The 19,765-nt window shown below is 41.8% G+C and overlaps 1 protein-coding gene across 1 annotated transcript in view; it reads left to right on the top strand.

The window, feature by feature from the left end:
* The window catches only part of DNAH3 (dynein axonemal heavy chain 3), a 373,447-nt gene that overhangs the window by 335,903 nt on the left and 17,779 nt on the right, over positions 1–19,765 (top strand). Inside the window, exons 52-55 of the mRNA XM_077274961.1 lie at positions 5,073–7,214; positions 10,287–10,512; positions 13,655–13,899; positions 19,214–19,330. Of these exons, the coding sequence (XP_077131076.1) occupies positions 5,073–7,214; positions 10,287–10,512; positions 13,655–13,899; positions 19,214–19,330 (2,730 nt within the window). The remainder of the gene's footprint in view (positions 1–5,072; positions 7,215–10,286; positions 10,513–13,654; positions 13,900–19,213; positions 19,331–19,765) is intronic.

The following is a 19,765-nucleotide window of genomic DNA, read 5'->3' as shown; positions in this document are numbered from 1 at the left end:
TCCATCAAGGATCTTAAGATGGGTCGTCATTTCATCTTCCAACAAGACAACGACCCAAAGCACACAGCCAAGAAAACCAAGGCCTGGTTCAAGAGGCAAAAAATCAAGGTGTTGCAGTGGCCTAGTCAGTCTTCTGACCTTAACCCAATTGAAAACTTGTGGAAGGAGCTCAAGATTAAAGTCCACATGAGACACCCAAAGAACCTAGATAACTTGGAGAAGATCTGCATGGAGGAGTGGGCCAAGATAACTCCAGAGACCTGTGCCGGCCTGATCAGGTCTTATAAAGGACGATTATTAGCTGTAATTGCAAACAAAGGTTACTCCACAAAATATTAAACCTAGGGGTTGAATAATAATTGACCCACACTTTTATGTTTAAAATTTATAAAAATTTAACTGAGCAACAAAACTTTTTGGTTTGTAAGATTTATGCATCTGTTAATAAATCCTGCTCTTGTTTGAAGTTTGAAGGCGCTAACTTATTTGCATCTTATTAAACCTGCTAAATCTGCAGGGGGTTGAATACTACTTGTAGGCACTGTATATCTATATATATCTATATATATTTATTTATATATTTGTTTTTTTAAACATTCAAAACAGCACCTCTTTTATTCTCAAGGTATGTCTAGTATTGCAACTCCCAATAAAGAGGTATTCCCAACATCACATTATAATGATGTACACATATATTGATTCATTCGTGCCAATATAATTTTTTAAATCTTCCCCATTTTGCACATATCACCACATTAAGGGCATCCCTCTTGGCTCTATTTACCCTTCAGTTGCATAAGAACTAGCTGGCATTCTGCAAGCATAGCTGTGCCATGCCTAGAATGGAGCTTCTACTGTGAGGGATGATGTCACGGAAATGGACGGAGCTCACTTCATTACTCCGCAAGAGCTCATACCAGCAACCAGCCTTGTGGGTGTGCTGGTAACTAAGAGGAGTGATGTACTGCAGGATGGGGCTGTATACAAGAGGCTGAGAGGAGAGATATACTTTAGGATGGGCTGAATATACAGGGACAATAAGAAGAGATGTACTGTAGGATGGGGCTGTGAACACGGGGCTGAAAGGAGAGATATACTACAATATAGGCTGTACACAGGGGGCTGAGAGGATATACTGCAGGATGGGCTCTGTTTAGGAGGGACAGAAATTAGAGATATACTGCTGGAAGGGTCTGACTACAGGGCGTTGAGAGAATATATTGCAGGATGGGGCTATATACAGGGGTCTGAAAGGAGAGATATACACTGCAAGATGAGCTATATATAGAGGGAGCAAACAAGAGAGATATACAGTATGAATGAGCTGAATACATGGGGCTGAAATTAGAAATATACTGCAGTATGGACAGGCATTCGTTGAGCTGTGTGTGTTGCCTTCTGCGTAGAGATAAGTGATTTGAAACTGCAAATGCCACTCAGTTGATGCATATGACAGAGGATTATCTTCTGCTATATGCATCAACAGAGCAGCATTTGCAGATTCACAAAACTAATGTGTCTGCAGCAGGCAACTAACACCACTCTGCACTGCCATTGTGGTGGAGTGCAGGAGAGTTGCGCTCGGCTAGACCAAGACGAGAGAACACAGAAGTATAAGGTGAGTTATTACGGTAACTTAGATTAGCTTTGATAACTCATAAGTGAGGAGAGAGGGGTTGGCACCATTGAGGAGAAGCAAGTTCTGCTATTTGAAGTGGATGTATTGAGGCCCAAATAGAGATGAAAAAAGACATAAATGTACAAGAAAGATGTTATGTTGTGCTTATTCTGTATATTAACATTACAGTTGCTTGCAAAATTATTTAAAAAAACCCACACACAGACACCCTTTGCATTTTTCGTTTTTTGCTACCTCACAATCTGTAATTTAACTGGGTTTTTTTTTTAGACTTTGCATCAGTTCATGTAAAGAACATGGCTGCAACTGTGAACATTTGTTTTTCTTTTTTTGTGAAGCAAGCAACAAATAGGATAAAATAACTGAAAACTTCAGTGTACATAACTATTCACCCCTCTAAAGTCCGTACTTTGTAGAGCCTCCTTTTGCGGCAATGACAGCTGCAAGTCGCTTTGGATAAGTCTCTATGAGCTTTCCACATCTTGCCACTTGGATGGATTTTTGCCCATTCCCCAAAACTGTTCCAGCTCCTTGAAGTTAGATGGTTTCCTCTGGTGAACAGCAATCTTCAAGTCTGACCACAGATTCTCAATTAGATTAATGTCTGGGCTTTAAGGTACCGTCACATTAAGCGGCGCTGCAGCGATATAGACAACGATGCCAATCGCTGCAGCTTCGCTGTTTCGTCGTTGTGTGGTCGCTGGAGAGCTGTCACACAGACAGCTCTCCAGCGACCAACGATGCCGAAGTCCCCGGGTAACCAGGGTAAACATCGGGTTACTAAGCGCAGGGCCGCGCTTAGTAACCCGATGTTTACCCTGGTTACCATTGTAAATGTAAAAAAAAAAAAAAAAAAACACATACTCACATTCCGGTGCCTGTCACGTCCCCTGGCGTCCGCTTCCCTGCACTCCTCCTGCATCCTGTGTAAGCGCCGCCGGAAAGCAGAGCGGTGACGTCACCGCTGTGCTCTGCTTTACGGCCGGCGCTGACACAGTGCAGGGAAGCGGACGCTGGGGGACGTGACAGACACTAGAATGTAAGTATGTAGTGTTTGGTTTTTTTACATTTACAATGGTAACCGGGATAAATATTGGGTTACTAAGCGCGGCTCTGCGCTTAGCAACCCGATGTTTACCCTGGTTACCAGTGAAGACATCGCTGAATCGGTGTCACACACGCCGACTCAGCGATGTCAGCGGGTGATCCAGCGACGAAATAAGGTGCTGGCCTTCTAGCTCCGACCAACGATGTCACAGCAGGATCCAGATCGCTGCTGCGTGTCAAAAACAACGATATCGCTATCCAGGACGCTGCAACGTCACGGATCGCTGTCATTATCGTTGTTAAGTTGTTCAGTGTGAAGGTACCTTTAATTAGGCCACTTTAAAGCGTTTACTCGTTTCCCATTCAACCACCCGAGTGTTGTTTTAGCAGTATGCTTTGCATCATTGTCTTGTTGGAAGGTGAACCTTTGTCCCAGTCTCAAATCACTGAGAGGCTGAAACAGGTTTTGCTCAAGAATATCCATGTATTTCGCACCATCCATCTTCCCCGCGACGCAGACCCTGCTGCCGAAAGAAATCCACAGAGCATGATGCTGGCATCACCATGTTTCACTGTGGGGATGGTGTTCTTGGGGTGATGAGCTGTGTTGGTTTGGCACCATACATCGCACTTACCTTGCTTGCCAAAAAAGTTCAATTTTGGTCTAATCTGACCTCAGCACCTTCCTCCATACATTTGGGGAGTCTCCCACATGTCTTTTGGCAAACTTAATGCAATTACAAATTACAATTTTTTTGTGTAAGTAAAGACTTTTTTCTGCCCATTCTTTCATAAAGGGCACGTCTATGGAATGTACGGCTAATTGCAGTCGTATGGACAGATACTTCAGTCTCTGCTTGGGAACTCTGCAACTCCTTTGGTCTCTGTGCTTCCTCTCTGATTAATGCCCTCCTTGCCTGGGCTGAGAGTTTTGGTTGGTGGCCCTCTCTTGGCAGCTTTGTTGTGATAGAATGTTTTTTCCATTTGATGATGATGGATTTAATGGTGCTCCAGGGGATCATCAAAGACTGAGATATTTTTTTATAACCCAACACCGACATAGACTTCTTAACATCTTTGTCCCAGACTTGTTTGGAGATCTTGATCTTCATGGTGTTGTTTGCTTAGTGGTGCTTCCTGCTTAATGGTGTTGCAGCCTCTGTGGATTTTCAGAAAAGGTAAAGTATATATACTGACAGACATGTGACACTTAGATTGCACACAGGGGGACTTATTCCTTTCACTAAGCATGTGACTTATGGAGGTAATTGCTTTGCACCAGAAATTTTTAGAAGATTCCTCACATAGGGGGTGAATACATATGCACATGCCAATGTTTAGTTATTTGATCCCATAAATGTAATTTATGCCTATATTTTTCACAATTCACCAACTTAGACTATTTAGTGCTGATGCATCACACACAAACGGGATTACAAAAATATTTAAACACAGGTTGTAATGTATCAAAATAAGTAAAAAGCCAAAGGGGTTGAATACTTTTGCAAGCCACTGTAAATATGTTTACAGTGCTTTGAGAAAAAATAATGTGATTGTCAAAATAACCCTTTAAGTTGAATGGGGTGAGTTGCAATACCAGGCACAGCCGGTGCACAACAATGGTGCTATTTGTGCACTCTTCTCTTTTTTCTTTCCTTATACAACCGCTTTAATTGAAATAATGATTTTCCCCAAATAATTTAAGAAAATTTTTTGCACACATCTGCATTAATTGATTTGACAACTATCGCGAATATATTTGAAATTTACTGAAGTTGGAAAAATTGAGCTGAAAATTTGCCTTTGATTTTGAGCAATGGTTAAAGGTTGTTTTTTTTTATTTGCACTAACTAAATATTGATTTAGTTGCAAAAATGGCAGCAATTCTTTTCCACCAAAAATAATTCTCCCTAGATTTACTGTCTTAGATTGGATTCAGACAGTTATGTTGATAGTGATTTAATGAAAATGAATCGAATGGTGATGTGAGTCCAAATCTCAACCAAATCACCAAGACCCCTTCACTTTAATGACGCTAAGAAAAAGGTGAATGGATAAGTACCGTAAATGGCTGATGATAACTTCAGATGGGTATTTTTAGGATTTGCCATAGACTTAACTTATAAAATTTGCAGCAAAATCCACAAAAAGAATGGAAGCGATGCGGATTTAAAATCAGCACCGCAGTTTCCACATGGACATTTTTTATGTGGTGTTGGGATGAGATTTGTTAAAATCTCATCCACGTTCCTGCTACTGTTCTCCCACCTTCAGATCTGGCAGAAAATCAGCAGCATATCCACTCCATGCACTTGAAGTTTAGTATATACATTTTATTATATGAAGATCCCTTCTCATATTGATTGTTTGTTTTTTTTTCGACTAGGTAAAATGGTGGAAGACTTCTGGGGTCCATCTAAGAAAGTTCTTGGAGATTTGAAGTTTCTAGACAGTTTAAGAGCATTTGATAAGGATAATATTAACGCCGCAATTATGAAAAGAATCCGAGAGAAATTCATCAACAATGAGGACTTCCAACCTTCTGTGATTAAGAACGTGTCTTCCGCTTGTGAAGGTTTGTGTAAGTGGGTCAGAGCCATGGAAGTGTATGATCGTGTTGCAAAAGTGGTAGCTCCAAAACGTGAACGTCTAAAAGAAGCTGAGGCGAAATTAGCAGTCCAAATGAAGGAGCTGAACACAAAGCGAGCAGAACTAAAAGCCGTGGAAGACCGCTTACAAGCTCTGAATGATGACCTGCAAGCTATGAATGCAAAGAAGGCAGAACTAGAGAAGAATATCGAAATATGTTCACAGAAACTTGTACGTGCAGAGAAACTTATCAGTGGCCTCGGAGGAGAGAAAGATAGATGGACAGAAGCTGCTCGATTGTTAGGGGCGAAGTATATAAACCTCACCGGTGATGTCCTTTTGTCTTCCGGTACTGTCGCCTACCTTGGGGCCTTCACAGTAGACTACCGGCAACAATGCCAAAGTAGATGGCTTGTATTATGCAAAGAAAAGAAAATACCAAGCTCAAATGACTTCAGCTTAAGTACCACCCTTGGAGACCCAGTCAAAATCCGTGCTTGGCAAATTGCTGGTCTACCGGTTGATTCATTCTCTATAGATAACGGTATAATCGTATCAAATTCCAGGCGATGGGCTTTGATGATCGACCCTCAAGGACAGGCCAACAAGTGGATTAAGAATATGGAGAAAAACAGCAAACTTTCGGTAATCAAGTTGTCAGACTCAAACTATACAAGAAGTTTAGAAAATGCTATACAGTTTGGTAACCCAGTCTTGATTGAAAATATCGGAGAAGAAATAGATGCCATCTTGGAGCCACTATTACTAAAACAAACATTTAAGCAACAAGGGGTTGAATATATTCGACTTGGTGAAAATATTATAGAGTATTCCAAAGATTTTAGAATGTATATGACTACTCGATTAAGAAATCCCCATTATCTCCCAGAAGTGGCGGTAAAGGTTTGTCTTCTGAATTTCATGATCACGCCGTTGGGTCTTCAAGACCAGCTTCTTGGCATAGTGGCAGCAAAGGAGAAGCCAGAATTAGAGGATAAAAAGAACCAACTCATCATTGAAAGTGCCGCCAACAAGAAGCAGCTGAAAGAGATTGAAGACAAAATTTTAGAAGTTCTGTCCTCTTCAAAAGGAAACATCTTAGAAGATGAAACCGCTATTAAAGTGTTATCTTCTTCCAAACTCCTGTCTGAAGAAATTTCGGAGAAGCAGCAGATTGCTACTGCAACCGAGAAGGAAATCGATGACACCCGAATGGGATACAAGCCGGTGGCTATTCATTCATCTATTGCATTTTTCTGCATTTCTGATTTGGCGAACATTGAGCCAATGTACCAGTATTCCCTGACCTGGTTCATTAACCTCTATGTACACTCGCTCGCCCATAGTGAAAAAAGTGATGACCTTCAGACCAGAATATCAAATATAATACATCATTTTACTAAAAGCACCTACAATAATGTGTGCCGGTCTTTATTTGAAAAGGACAAGCTCTTGTTTTCTCTTCTTCTAACCATAGGAATTATGAAAGGAGCAAATAAAATAGTTGATGAAATCTGGCGTTTCCTCCTGACTGGTGGAGTAGCCCTGGACAACCCTTACCCTAATCCTGCCCCTGAGTGGCTGTCAGATAAATCTTGGTCTGAAATTGTACGTGCTTCCAACCTCCAACCACTCAACGGCTTTATGGAACATGTTCAAAACAATGTTTCAAAATGGAAGAGGCTCTATGACTCCATAAGACCCCAGGGTGAAACCTTTCCAGATGAATGGCAAAAATTAACAGGAATGAATCGCATGGTTATCCTCAGATGTCTTCGCCCTGACAAAATGGTCCCTGCAGTTCAGGAATTCATTGCAGAAAATATGGGCAAGACGTATATCGAGCCTCCAACGTTTGACCTCGCGGGAAGTTACAATGATTCCAACTGTTGTGCACCATTGATTTTTGTGCTTTCTCCTGGAGCCGACCCTATGGCAGGTAAAATGTCTTCACAATCTGCTATGTTAGCTCATTAACCACATCTTAGGTCAGGGGAGGGAAACCTTTTTTTCTGCCAAGGGCCATATTGATATGTAAAGCATCCTTTGGGGGGGGCGTAGGAAGTGTGAGCTAACTCCACCCAGAAAGTAAGTCTTGATGCCGGCACTGGTGTCAGGATGTAATCTTTCATTGCACGCACCTCAGTGGTGAACGCTGCGTGTGTGTAGTCACAGAGCAAAAAGAAATGAAAAGGCTGGTGGCCATCAAAACACCATTGCTGGCCCAAACCCTGTGGTCCTAAGAAATCTTCCTGAGGGCTAGTGAAATGGTCATTGTGGGCTGTAAATGGCCCGTGAGCCTGAGATTCCCCATCCCTGTCTAAAAGTTGAACAAAAGACTCACTGAAAATAGGACAAAACAACGTAAAGGGGTTCAGTCACACTATGTGACTGCAGACTTGTGAATCCTCTCAGCACACTGTGCGCACTGTCAGGATTCTCCAGTGCCAGGAATGATTTGCATACATACAATCACATGCCAACTAGAAGTGCGCAGCCTCGCTCAGTACAAATGAATTGAGCAAGGTCAAACACATTTAGTTGGAATATGGCTGAAAATATGCAAACCTCATATTTGTGATTACATAACCACCCGCTCCCAGTGCCGGCACCGGAGAATCCTGACAGTGTGCGCTGTGAGGAATCACAAGTCTGCCCTCACACTAAGTGACAGCAGACTTGTTCACTAAACCTGGAAAACTCCTTTAATCTGAAAGGGAATCTGTTACCATTTTTTTTGTTCCCTGATCTGAGAGCTCAGTATAAATTTCTGCTGTCACTTTTTGTGACTGCAGATTGTGCACATGGCATACTGTTAAGATTCAACACTGTCCAGATTCGCCTATATTTCTGAGGACAGTTGCGTGACCGCAGCGATGCAATTTGTCACATACTCACTGGCAACTTTTCCTGCTTCTCTCAATGTTCTATGAGAAGCTAGTTGACAAATGATCGCAACTCTTCAAAGGCCATACCTGAGGTCTCGTGAATGGTGCATGTCCGCACGAACTGGAAATATTGAAAAATCCTGGTGCATTGTGCACATTGTCAAGATTGGACAACCTGCGGTCGCATAGGGTGACTGAAGAAATTTATGTTGAGCCCAGAAAACCCTTTTATGTACTGACAACATGGTCCAGTCATGAAGGCTCGATAAAAGGGATCTGCAAAGTTTTTCGGTATCATATGTTAATTTTGTGCAGTCATAAAAACTTAAAAGATTAATGGCAGAAATAGAACACAGTCTTTTTTTTAAATTATTTTTTCCAGTAAAACTATAATTTGTTTTCTTTAGATATTTTTTATTCTGATAATCCTTCTCCATCTGTTAAATATATTCATGTTCATAAAAGTATTTTCACATGTTCACAGTTTGCATAGCAGGATGTGTTATTTTACATCTTGCCGCCACCTACCCTGGATCACAGCACAATCTGCCGTATATACATCACTGTGTTTCCGATTATTAACGAGTGCTTCGCTCGGGTTTACATTTTCTTGCATAACAGTTCTTTACAAAAATACACCAATTTACGATTGAACAATTTTTGTGCCCTCTGTCTTGTGCGTGGATTCCTGGAACGGAAAGGTAGGTGAAACAAGAAGTTAATAGAAATGTTGTTCCATTATTGCTACACAAATTAGATGCGCTCTTCCATTCACATTACAGAGGACTATGCTGCCCTTGTTTTGCTTGTACAACAAACAGGTTGTCATTGCATGGAGGCCTTTCAGATATCCCAGAGCGTAAATCTCTGTAATCCTCTAATTAATATTTGCATTGTTCATTAAAAGTACACACATCTGGAGAAAACCTACGCTATTTGTAGACCAGGGTTTCTTGGGCCCATATGAAGAAATTATTTAAATAAACTCTGTCACCAGATTTTTACTACCCATCTGAGAACAGGATAAAGTAGCAACAGAGATCCTGATTCCAATCAATGTTTATCTGCAGCTCTGCTAGTCTTCTCAGGGATAAGCTCCTGCTATGCAGTCCTTGATTTTCATGAGCTCCACACCCCAACACAGTAGAAGCATGTTATCATGAGCACCGTTATTTATTTCCGATCTCCACAACTTGTGTCTTATGTATATTTATGTATGAGGATTCCCCGTATCCAAAGGGTGTGCTGTCTGTACGTTATTGCGTGTATATATATTTCTTCACTGCATGTAACGATTGGCTCAAAACTGACGTCACTTACTCTGGTCTTTGCTTTTCCTGCACACCTGGTATTCTTCTTACAACACGCACTGACAGTGCGCTCTATTGCCAGCTCATTACTTCTAACAGAGCTGGCAAGGGAGCGCACTGTCACTGTGCATATTGCACAGTGATAAGAATATACTGAGCATAAGTCAGAATTGACAACCGCCGCATGTTCAACGGATGTCACTGATGATGCTTCGTTTCAGGGAGGAGCAGAGACTGTGACAGTGACTGCGGCCTTTGTCCCCTGATGACATCTCGTTTGAGTATCCTAGCATGCACTGGGGATTCTCAATCGAATCATCATCAAAGAGGAAGTAGTAAAAAAAATGTAGCAGAGAGGGAAGTGTAGGGGCTTCATAGATTAGATTAAATAGAGCGGCATTTAGGACTAAAATAAATTTTAGTTTCAGGCCAACCCTTTAATTTTTAAATGGTGTTGTCTTATGTTGGAGCTTTGTAGTCCTGCTCTAGTATGGCCTACTAATGTGTAAGAACCAGGGTAGAGTATACTAGCCATGTATTCGGACTACCTAATATATATATATATATATATATATATATGTATATATATACAACCAAAGCCAATATAGACCAGTATAAAGTCTGCAAGGTTCTTGTATAGTAATCAGGTCTCTGCCTAAAAACAGCTCTTAGATGGGTAGTGGTGGCGTTATGTTCACATCATCAGTTTCGGCCATACAATCGGACTATATAATCCAAGCTTAACATTGTTTTGTTGCCTCCTTTATTATATTACTTGTCTTTAATGTGTTTGCTCTTAACTGAACCTCTCAGGTTTATTAAAGTTTGCCGATGACCTCGGCATGGGAGGAGAAAACATCCAGACCATTTCACTAGGACAGGGCCAAGGGCCGATCGCAGCAAACATGATCAGTCAAGCCATTAAGGACGGGACCTGGGTAGTCCTTCAGAACTGTCACCTGGCCACAAGTTGGATGCCGTCCCTGGAAAAAATATGCGAGGAAACAATTGTGCCCGAGAATACCAATGAGAAGTTCAGGTATGGCATTGCAGTGTGCGGCAGAAAGCGATTAGCTGTGGACAAGTGGAAGTTTTCTTTCCTAAGGAACAATATGCCCTCGGGTGTCATCCATCATGTGCGTGTCGCAAACAGATTACTGATAAGGACGTAAGCAAGAAAACATAAAAAGCTTCTCTCACAGCCGTCATACAAATCATCAGCAAGGGAAGATGGGTGGAAGCAGCAATGAGGATATCGAGCAATGTGGAACATATGTGATGGTTTACCCGTCGCTCTGCGTGCAGCCGTAACTTACACATCAGATTCCCTGCATCCAATTCCTGTAATCCGCTGCCGCCAATAACATGTCATGAAAAAGCCAGTAACTTTACTAAAAGATTTCCTTATGGATCATTTGCAAAATTTGAGATTGGGATATTGCAAAATTTGAGATCAGGCATTGCAAAATTTCAGATCAGGCATTGCAAAATCTGGGGTCCCTTACATATTGATCTTTGACTCCTGGGAGGGTAGAAAAGTGTAAATTTACTCTCATCTGCGAATGATTTCACTGATACACACATTTTACGCCATTTTCAGATCAAAACATCCCCAAATACAATGTATCCCAGGCATTTTCCTTCTGATCTAACCGTTTAGGTAGATCCGTACCTCTTGTTCCTCCACCACAACACTAGAAGTGAGGGGTGGTGGCGGTAATAGTATTTAAGTAGGATTTTCTTCTTTTTACGTACCCAGTAATATGAATCAGAGCCCTTATATCAGTTTGGGGATCACATAGGTGGTCTAAATATTCTTCTTACGTATTAATCCAAAAACACACTATGACTATAAGCAACGTTAGATCCAGATCACAGTAAGAGACATCTTGGAAGTGTTCGGATCCCGGAAATACCGCGTCAAGGCGTGGAACAATTGTGAAATGAAGATGAACGAACTGTGAATAGGCTGTAATTCACACAATGACTACGGGTAGGTTGTCACCCGAAACGCGTTGATGACACATTTTGTCTAGCTGTATTGCTGATTTTGTCATTTGCCCTGAACTACAAGCCTATTCACGGTTCGTTGGGTTGGGTCATGTTCATTTCACGTATGACAATACGGCCTCATTCAGGCTGTCAATTTTATTCTCAAAAGTGAAAAAAAATTATTTTTTTTTCATTTTTTTTCAGTGTGTTAGATCCATATTTGTCCAGGTGTCAGGTTTGCAATCCGTGTGTTTGTAAAAAATTATAGGGGACCCTCAAAGTGTCTCCCATCTAGGTACAAATCGTTGTTTTGACATTCATTTGGCAGGAGTGAGATTCATCTGCAAATTGGATCAGGAATGTACATGACTCTGTTGTTTTTTTTTTTTGTTGTTTTTTTTTTTTTTTTTTTGGGGGGGGGTTGTGCACAATATGCTCTAAGAAAAAAATGGACAAGTATCCAGGAGCATAGGTTACAAAGGATAAAGAACACAACTGGAACACTGCAACAATGACACAAGTCTGAATGAGGCCTAAGAGTGAAATACCCAACACTGTATCCAGCTTTGCAGGGAGATAAAGACACTTACTAGAAATCTGCAGGTAATTCACCGACCACCAACACAACCACATGATATAGAGATTCAAAACATTATCATACAGTATTTTAATCAAACCCCCATGTGGATACTTTCTCATAAACGGACACATCAAAATACTAGCAAACCCAATTCCACTAGGGAACAAAAGATGTACTTGTCCAATTTAAAATTTATATCATCTTTATTGGAAAAATTGCAAAAAAGATTGACAGATGCATGTAATATTACAACTATGAAAAATGCAGTCGTGTTAGGCACAACACCCCCCTGTATATATACCCCACCAAATACCAAATATTATATCACAATATATCCTAATATAAGCACCAAAATAGGGTCCTTTCCCCCCATTGAATATGCACTTCACAATTAAGTAGCATGCCCACACAGGATTTACCATCACTAGGCCATGCCACTATAGTGTACAGCACTTACGGTATATACATAAGTGCAGAGTGCGCAGCTAGAGGTAAGGAAACGAGGGAGTGCGCCTCCGCCCCAACGCACGTTTCGGTCTTGCCTTCGTCTGCTCCCTGATGATTTGCTAGAAATCTGCAGGGCCTTGTCTTTTCCTCTTTCTCACTCTGCACCTCCCTCCTCATCCTCCCCCTATCATTTCCATAGACTTCAATAGGCATCTGTAATCTGACTCCTCAGGGAGTTAGAACTCTGTCTTGTATTGTGCCAGATGGATTTCAGCTGTAATTTCCATAGACATCAATAGACAGCTTTAATCTGACATCTCAGGAAAGTGGCACTCTGTCTTATCTTGAGCAAGATGGATTTTAGCTGTATTTCTGAGCGATGAGTTCAGGAGGAGGGAGAAGTGACTCATAAGTGGAGAAATACGCATATTTCTCTCATAAGTTCTCTTATAAAGTTTTATTATACTCATTTGTACAATTGACACCTTGTCTTGCCTTGAGCAAGATGGATTTTAGCTGCATTTCTGAACGAATGATGAGTTCAGGGTGGGATAAGTGGCTCATAAGTGGAGAAATATGCATATTTCTCTCATAAATTGTATTAATAAAGTTTAAATATACTCATTTGTACTGTTGGCATTCTGTCTTGTCTTGAGCAAAATTGATTTTAGATGTAATTTCCGTGGACTTCAATAGACAGCTGTAATCTGACACCTCAGGGAAGTGGCACTCTGTCTCTTTTGTTACCAAGATGTATATTAGTTATATTTTGGAGTAAATGATGAGTTCAAAGGGGAGGAGAAGTGGCTCATAAATGGAGAAAGAAGCATATTTCTCTGAAAATATATATTATACATTTTCTTATACTCATTTGTGCTATTGATCTATGTAAAGTTTTTGAAAACGACAGTGACCATTTTAAGTCATTTACTTTTCTATATTTATGCGTGGCTTGTTTTAGGCATCCTGTTTTAAAAAAATCAGAGTAATTGTTGCAGATATTAAATATTCATATTAATCCACGAAAGCTCTGAGAAATGTTTAGAATTTATGTAAATGTTGATATTTGGATGAAATGTCATTGTATTGTGGTAGAAACAAAGTCCGACGTTGAGATGCGACAGTGACAGTTCCTGATGCCGTGTAACACTTCTTGTTTCAGGCTATGGCTGACCAGTTATCCTTCAGACAAGTTTCCAGTCAGCATCCTCCAGAACGGGATCAAAATGACCAACGAACCCCCAAAGGGCCTTCGAGCAAATTTGCTGCGCTCATATCTGAACGACCCCATATCTGACCCTGTTTTTTTCAGCAGCTGCCAGAAAGCGGAGATGTGGCAGAAGCTCATGTTCGGACTCTGCTTCTTCCACGCTCTTGTCCAGGAACGACGCAACTTTGGCCCATTAGGTATGACTTTTATATGGTAAAAAATAGGATTAAAAATACCCCAAAAACTATGAAGACAACGTGTGCATTTCAGGAATATGTGTCGTGTTGTCAGATATTTTCCCTAGCGTGCCGATCTGTAAAGATGGTTATATAAGTGTGGCCCTATCTGGATTCCTTCCCTTTTGGGCCCCTGTAATTCTATGTTCCTCCCTTTGCATGTAAAGGGATTTTCTGGTTTCCAAAAACGCTGTCCATATATATAGTTTATTTAAAAAAATAAATAAATAACTGTGATTATTCACCCTTCCCAGGTCCAGCCTTTGCCTCTGATCATGGTGTTTGGTATTGTTTGCAGCGCTGCAGCCAATCAGTGAGCTCATTGACTCTGCCAGAGTTGGCCCAAGCAGCTGAGCTTACTGATTGGTTGCAGCGCTGCAAATGTGACGTCAGCACTGCAAACGATAAAAGACACCGGGAGCAGCGGCAGAAATACAGCCCCGGACCTGGGGAGGATGAGTAAAACTCAGTTTTTGTTTACAAAACAAACTGCAGCTGGGGAACAGGGGTTTTCTGTACATAAGTGTATGGACTTTATTTTATTTTTTTTACATTTCGGGTAACATATATAAGCAGAAGGCCATTTTATACCTACAGCTCCGTACTCAGTGCAGGCAGTCCTGATCACGTACAGTGGTCGTGTATAATCCCCCACATTTTTACCTAGTGATGTATATTCGAGAAATATTATTTTGAAGTTATAGAAATTTCTGAAATAACGGCGACATAACTAATGATACTTGTGAATTATTACTGTGCCATAGAAATGGTCCCGGGATTAGCGGCAGATCTCTACAATAGGGCGCTGGAGCCGTCTGTACATGACAGCATGGGATTGCCCTGTTAGTCACACTTTATTAAGCATGGCTACGTTAGTCACCATCATCCCTGGGAATGCATATTCAGGGTCTCAATACAACACAGTAGGGAAAGCGCTACCTATCCACAAGATAGCTTGGTTGGGGGTCCACTTACTGTGATCCCCACCAATTGCCATAATGGGAGACTTTGGTCCCGCGTTCTCCCTAGCTGAGCTGCCAAGCATGTGCCCTAAAACTCCATCCACAATCTAAGGCATTGGTGATTGATCTATATATAGATTTTTTTTTTTTCATTTTTATATCATTTTCTATATTAGAAAAAAAGCCTTGCAACTTGAACACTGGGCAATAAGCTCAGTATTAAACTCTTACTTCCTGTTGAGCACACGCACATTAGCAGCAATACACTGACTCCATACCCTGTTTATCTGTATAGAAGCATTTTATGCTCATGCTCTAATCTGGGCAAAGGTCATTGTGAAGGGAGAGGGAGGAGGTGAGCTGTGACATTGTCTATTGTGATTGGAGAAATATGTGTTATCTACTATGAATTAGTACATGAGGTGTTAGCTGTCATTACAATCCTGTTTGTGATAATAATAATGACTACTGAAAAGACTTCTTGGCTAGTGGGCAGTGTGAAAATTGCAAGATTTCTGATTTAAAAAAAAAATAGATATTGGTAAATCAAATTGAAAAAAAAAATAAAAAATAAAAATAAAGTCAGTGCTAAAGCTAATATATTACTTCTTGGCCCTATGTATGGCCATATCAATCTTCTCACTAAGTGCCCATACTCTATCTTTGTGTGTTTCAGATTTTGTAAAGTAGCACATTACATTGCTGTGTGAATGAAGCCTAAGGGCTCATTTCCACTGCCGAGAGACAAATCGGTCCGTAATCTGGACCGAAAAAACGGATGTAACGTATGCGATTGTCATGCAAGTGCAATGCGAGTGCAATGCGATTTTTAATCGCATCATCCGTATGACATCAGTATGACATCCGTATTGCTGTCCGATTTTTACGCACCAGTGTCCTTTGAAAAGCCGGCAAATCAGCGCCGTGTACAGTAAAATCACACTGACAGGTTAGAATAGAGTAGATATATGCACATAGAATGTGTGTATATACATATATATATATGTCATTGAGACACCTATATATGTATATTATATTTAATGCAGCGCTAGATAGCATAAAAGCCGCTAATTCAATTGCCGGCTTTTGCTCTCTCCTTCACAAACCCGACATGATATGAGACATGGTTTACATACAGTAAACCATCTCATATCCCCTTTTTTTTTGCATATTCCACACTACTAATGTTACACATGATTTAAAAGTAGTTTAATGAAATAAACACAGCGGTTGTTGTAATAATTTATTGTTCTCTCAATCCATTAGGAAACCCTCGCTTTGAAAAATAATAAACGCACAAGATACATACCTTCTGGTGAACCGTCTCGTCCCACGAAGTAATCCATCTGAAGGGGTTAACTAATATTACAGGCAGGAGCCCTGCTAAATGCAGCTGTGCTCGTGCTTGTAATTCCCCAGCGAATGAATGAAATGTAGGTCATTGACCTACATTTCCTTCAGTCGCGGTGATGCGCCCCCTGGTGGATGTCCTCATATGACCTGGAGCGTGGGAAAAAGTTCCCAGGCTGCAGTTCATGAGAACATCCACCAGAGGGCGCCTCACCGCGACTCAATGTAAGTACAGATCCAGCTTTCCTTTCAGCACCCGGGGATTACAGGTACGAGTGAGTGGTTTATCGCAGCTCGTGCCTGTAATATTAGTTAACCCCTTCAGATGGATTACTTCGTGGGACGAGACGGTTCACCAGAAGGTATGTATCTTGTGCGTTTATTATTTTTCCAAGCGAGGGTGTTCCTGATGGATTGAGAGAACAATAAATTATTACAACAACCGCTGTGTTTATTTCATTAAACTACTTTTAAATCATGTGTGTGTGTGTGTTTTTTAACCCTTTCCAACAATTGGATTAATAATGGATAGGTGTCATAATTGACGCCTCTCCATTATTAACCTGGCTTAATGTCACCTTCCAATAGCAAGGTGGCATTAACCCTTCATTACCCCATATCCCACCGCTACAGGGAGTGGGAAGAGAGTGGCCAAGTGCCACAATAGGCGCATCTTCCAGATGTGCCTTTTCTGGGGTGGCTGGGGGCAGATGTTTTTAGCCACGGGGGGGGGGGGGGGGCCAATAACCATGGACCCTCTCCTGGCTATTAATATCTGCCCTCAGTCACTGGCTTTACCATTCTGGCGGAGAAAATTGCGCGGGAGCCCACGCCAATTTTTTCCGCCATTTAACCCTTTATTTGAGCAGCTACAGCGGCCAAATTTTGCACATACACACTACTAACATTAGTAGTGTGGAATATGCAAAAAAAAAGAGAGGATATGAGATGGTTTACTGTATGTAAACCATGTCTCATATCATGTCGGGTTTGTGAAGGAGAGAGCAAAAGCCGGCAATTGAATTAGCGGCTTTTATGCTATCTAGCGCTGCATTAAATATAAATATACATATATATGTGTCTCACTGACATATATATATGTATATACACACATTCTATGTGCATATATCTACTCTATTCTAACCTGTCAGTGTGATTTTACTGTACACCGCACTGAATTGCCGGCTTTTCAAAGGACACCGGTGCGTAAAAATCGGACAGAACTCGCATGGTGCGAGTGCTGTGCGATTTTTTTCTCGCACCCATTGACTTGCATTGGCGAGTCTCGTCCGAGACTCGCAGCAAATCGCAGCAAGCTGCGATTTTTTTCTCAGTCCGATTTCGGCCGAGAAAAAAATCGCAAATGAAAAGACACCTATTGAATAACATTGGTCCGAGTGCAATCCGATTTTTTATCGGATTGCAGTCGTCCGTTTTCCTCGCCAGTGGAAATGAGCCCTTAGGCTACTTTCACACTAGCGTCGGGAACAACCCGTCGCTGTGCGTCGGGCCGACGTTCCCGACGCTAGCGTGGTCTCCGCCGCACAACGGGGGCAGCGGATGCACTTTTCCCACGCATCCGCTGCCCCATTGTGAGGTGCGGGGAAGTGCGGGGAGGTGGGGGCGGAGTTCCGGCCGCGCATGCGCGGTCGGAAAAAGCGGACCGTCGGGAGCAAAAAACGTTACATGTAACGTTTTTTTCTCCCGACGGTCCGCTACCACACGCCCAAGCGTCGCAAAACGGACGCAACGTTTGGCAATGCGTCGCAAATGCGTCGCTAATGTTAGTCTATGACGAAAAAACGTATCCAGCAAGAACTTTTGCTGGATGCGTATTTTCGGCAAAACGACGCATTTGCGACGTATTGCAGTTAACGCTAGTGTGAAAGTAGCCTTACTTGAAAATGCACCAATCCCCAAGACCTCAATTGTTATTTTATCTTATATCATTTCCTATATTAAAAACATCTTCCTGTTTGGACACTGACCAATAAGCCTAATACATTGTATTAGGCTTCTACTTCCAGTGCACATGCACATCAGCAGAAATAAGCTGACCCCATACCCTATTTATTTGTATAGAAGAATTCTTTGCTCAGGCTCTAATCTAATGTGTACAAATTCATTGTACAGTGAGGGGGAGGAGGCGAGTTGTGACATCGCCTAAGGTGGTTCCTGGATCCGGTGTTATCAGCTGTGTACAGAGGTGTTACCTGTTATTGCAATCCCTGTGAAAATAAAGTCTTCTTGACTAATGGACAGTGTGAGAATTGCAAGATTTGAGTTTTTTTTAAAATAGGTAGTGATATGGAGATGGAAAAAAAGTAAAGTAATATAGTCATTGTATGATGACACATTCCTTTTAAACACTAAAACTAAGGCCGGGGTCACATTTGTAACTGAAATGCGAGAAACTCGTGCATCAATGCCCGTCACTGCCGCCGGTACTCGGGACCGAAGCTGCACACTCCGGTCCCGAGTGCCGGCGGCAGTGATGGGCATTGATGCGAGTTTCTCGCATTGCAGTTGCAAGTGTGACCCCGGATTAATAAATGAGTGGGCAGCACAGTGGCGCAATGGTTAGCACAGCAGCCTTGCAGCGCTGGAGTCCTGGGTTCAAACCCCACCAAGGACAACATCTGCAAAGAGTTTGTATGTTCTCTCCGTGTTTGTGTGGGTTTCCTCTGGGTACCCTGGTTTCCTCCCACATTCCAAAGACATACTGATAGGGAATTTAGATTGTGAGCCCCAACAGGGACAGCGATGATAATGTGTGCAACCTGTAAAGCGCTGTGGAATATGATAGCGCTATATAAAAATAAAGATTATTATTATAAATAAAGATTATTATTATTCTTAGGCCTCAGCATATGGCCATATTAATGATCTGCCAGCTCTGTGGCCGTACAGACATGCTGCGAGTATTTGGGAGGGGATCTTATTTCTCTTATTTTTCCTTTTAGGTTGGAACATCCCATATGAATTCAATGAGTCCGACCTGAGAATCAGCATGAGACAGATCCAGATGTTCCTCAATGAGTATGAGGTGGTTCCATTCCAGGCCCTGACCTACCTGACAGGTAAAATATCATTTACATCAGCAGTTTCCTCATATCTAGCATATTAAAAAACTGAACAAAACCATATAAATCTACATGAATTCCACATTCTATCACTTTGGTGAATCGCACGACGTGTAAGCACCGCCCTACTCATCACGTGCACCGCTCTGCTCCTCCAGGGTCTGACCATCTCGCTGGGCTGCCTCTTGCAGACACTTACAGCACTACTGCTACTCCATCCTGTTGCTGAGAGCCTCCATGCGGCTAAAGGGAGGCACGGCCAGACTTTGTAGGAAATTAAATCACTGTGTCCTGTAGAGTTCTGCTTCCCTGGCCTATTCCCAGCTAGCAGGTGGTATATTAGGCACCTCCTCCCACCACACCCTGCCTGAGCTAAGCTCCTAGTTGCCGGGTTCCTCTAGTGCTCTGTCAAGGTATTGCATTGTTCCAACT

The sequence above is a fragment of the Ranitomeya variabilis genome, chromosome 7 (assembly GCF_051348905.1).
Source record: "Ranitomeya variabilis isolate aRanVar5 chromosome 7, aRanVar5.hap1, whole genome shotgun sequence".
Taxonomy (NCBI): Eukaryota; Metazoa; Chordata; class Amphibia; order Anura; family Dendrobatidae; genus Ranitomeya; species Ranitomeya variabilis.
The sequence above is the reverse complement of the archived record's forward strand: the minus strand, read 5'-3'. Positions and strand labels throughout refer to the sequence as shown.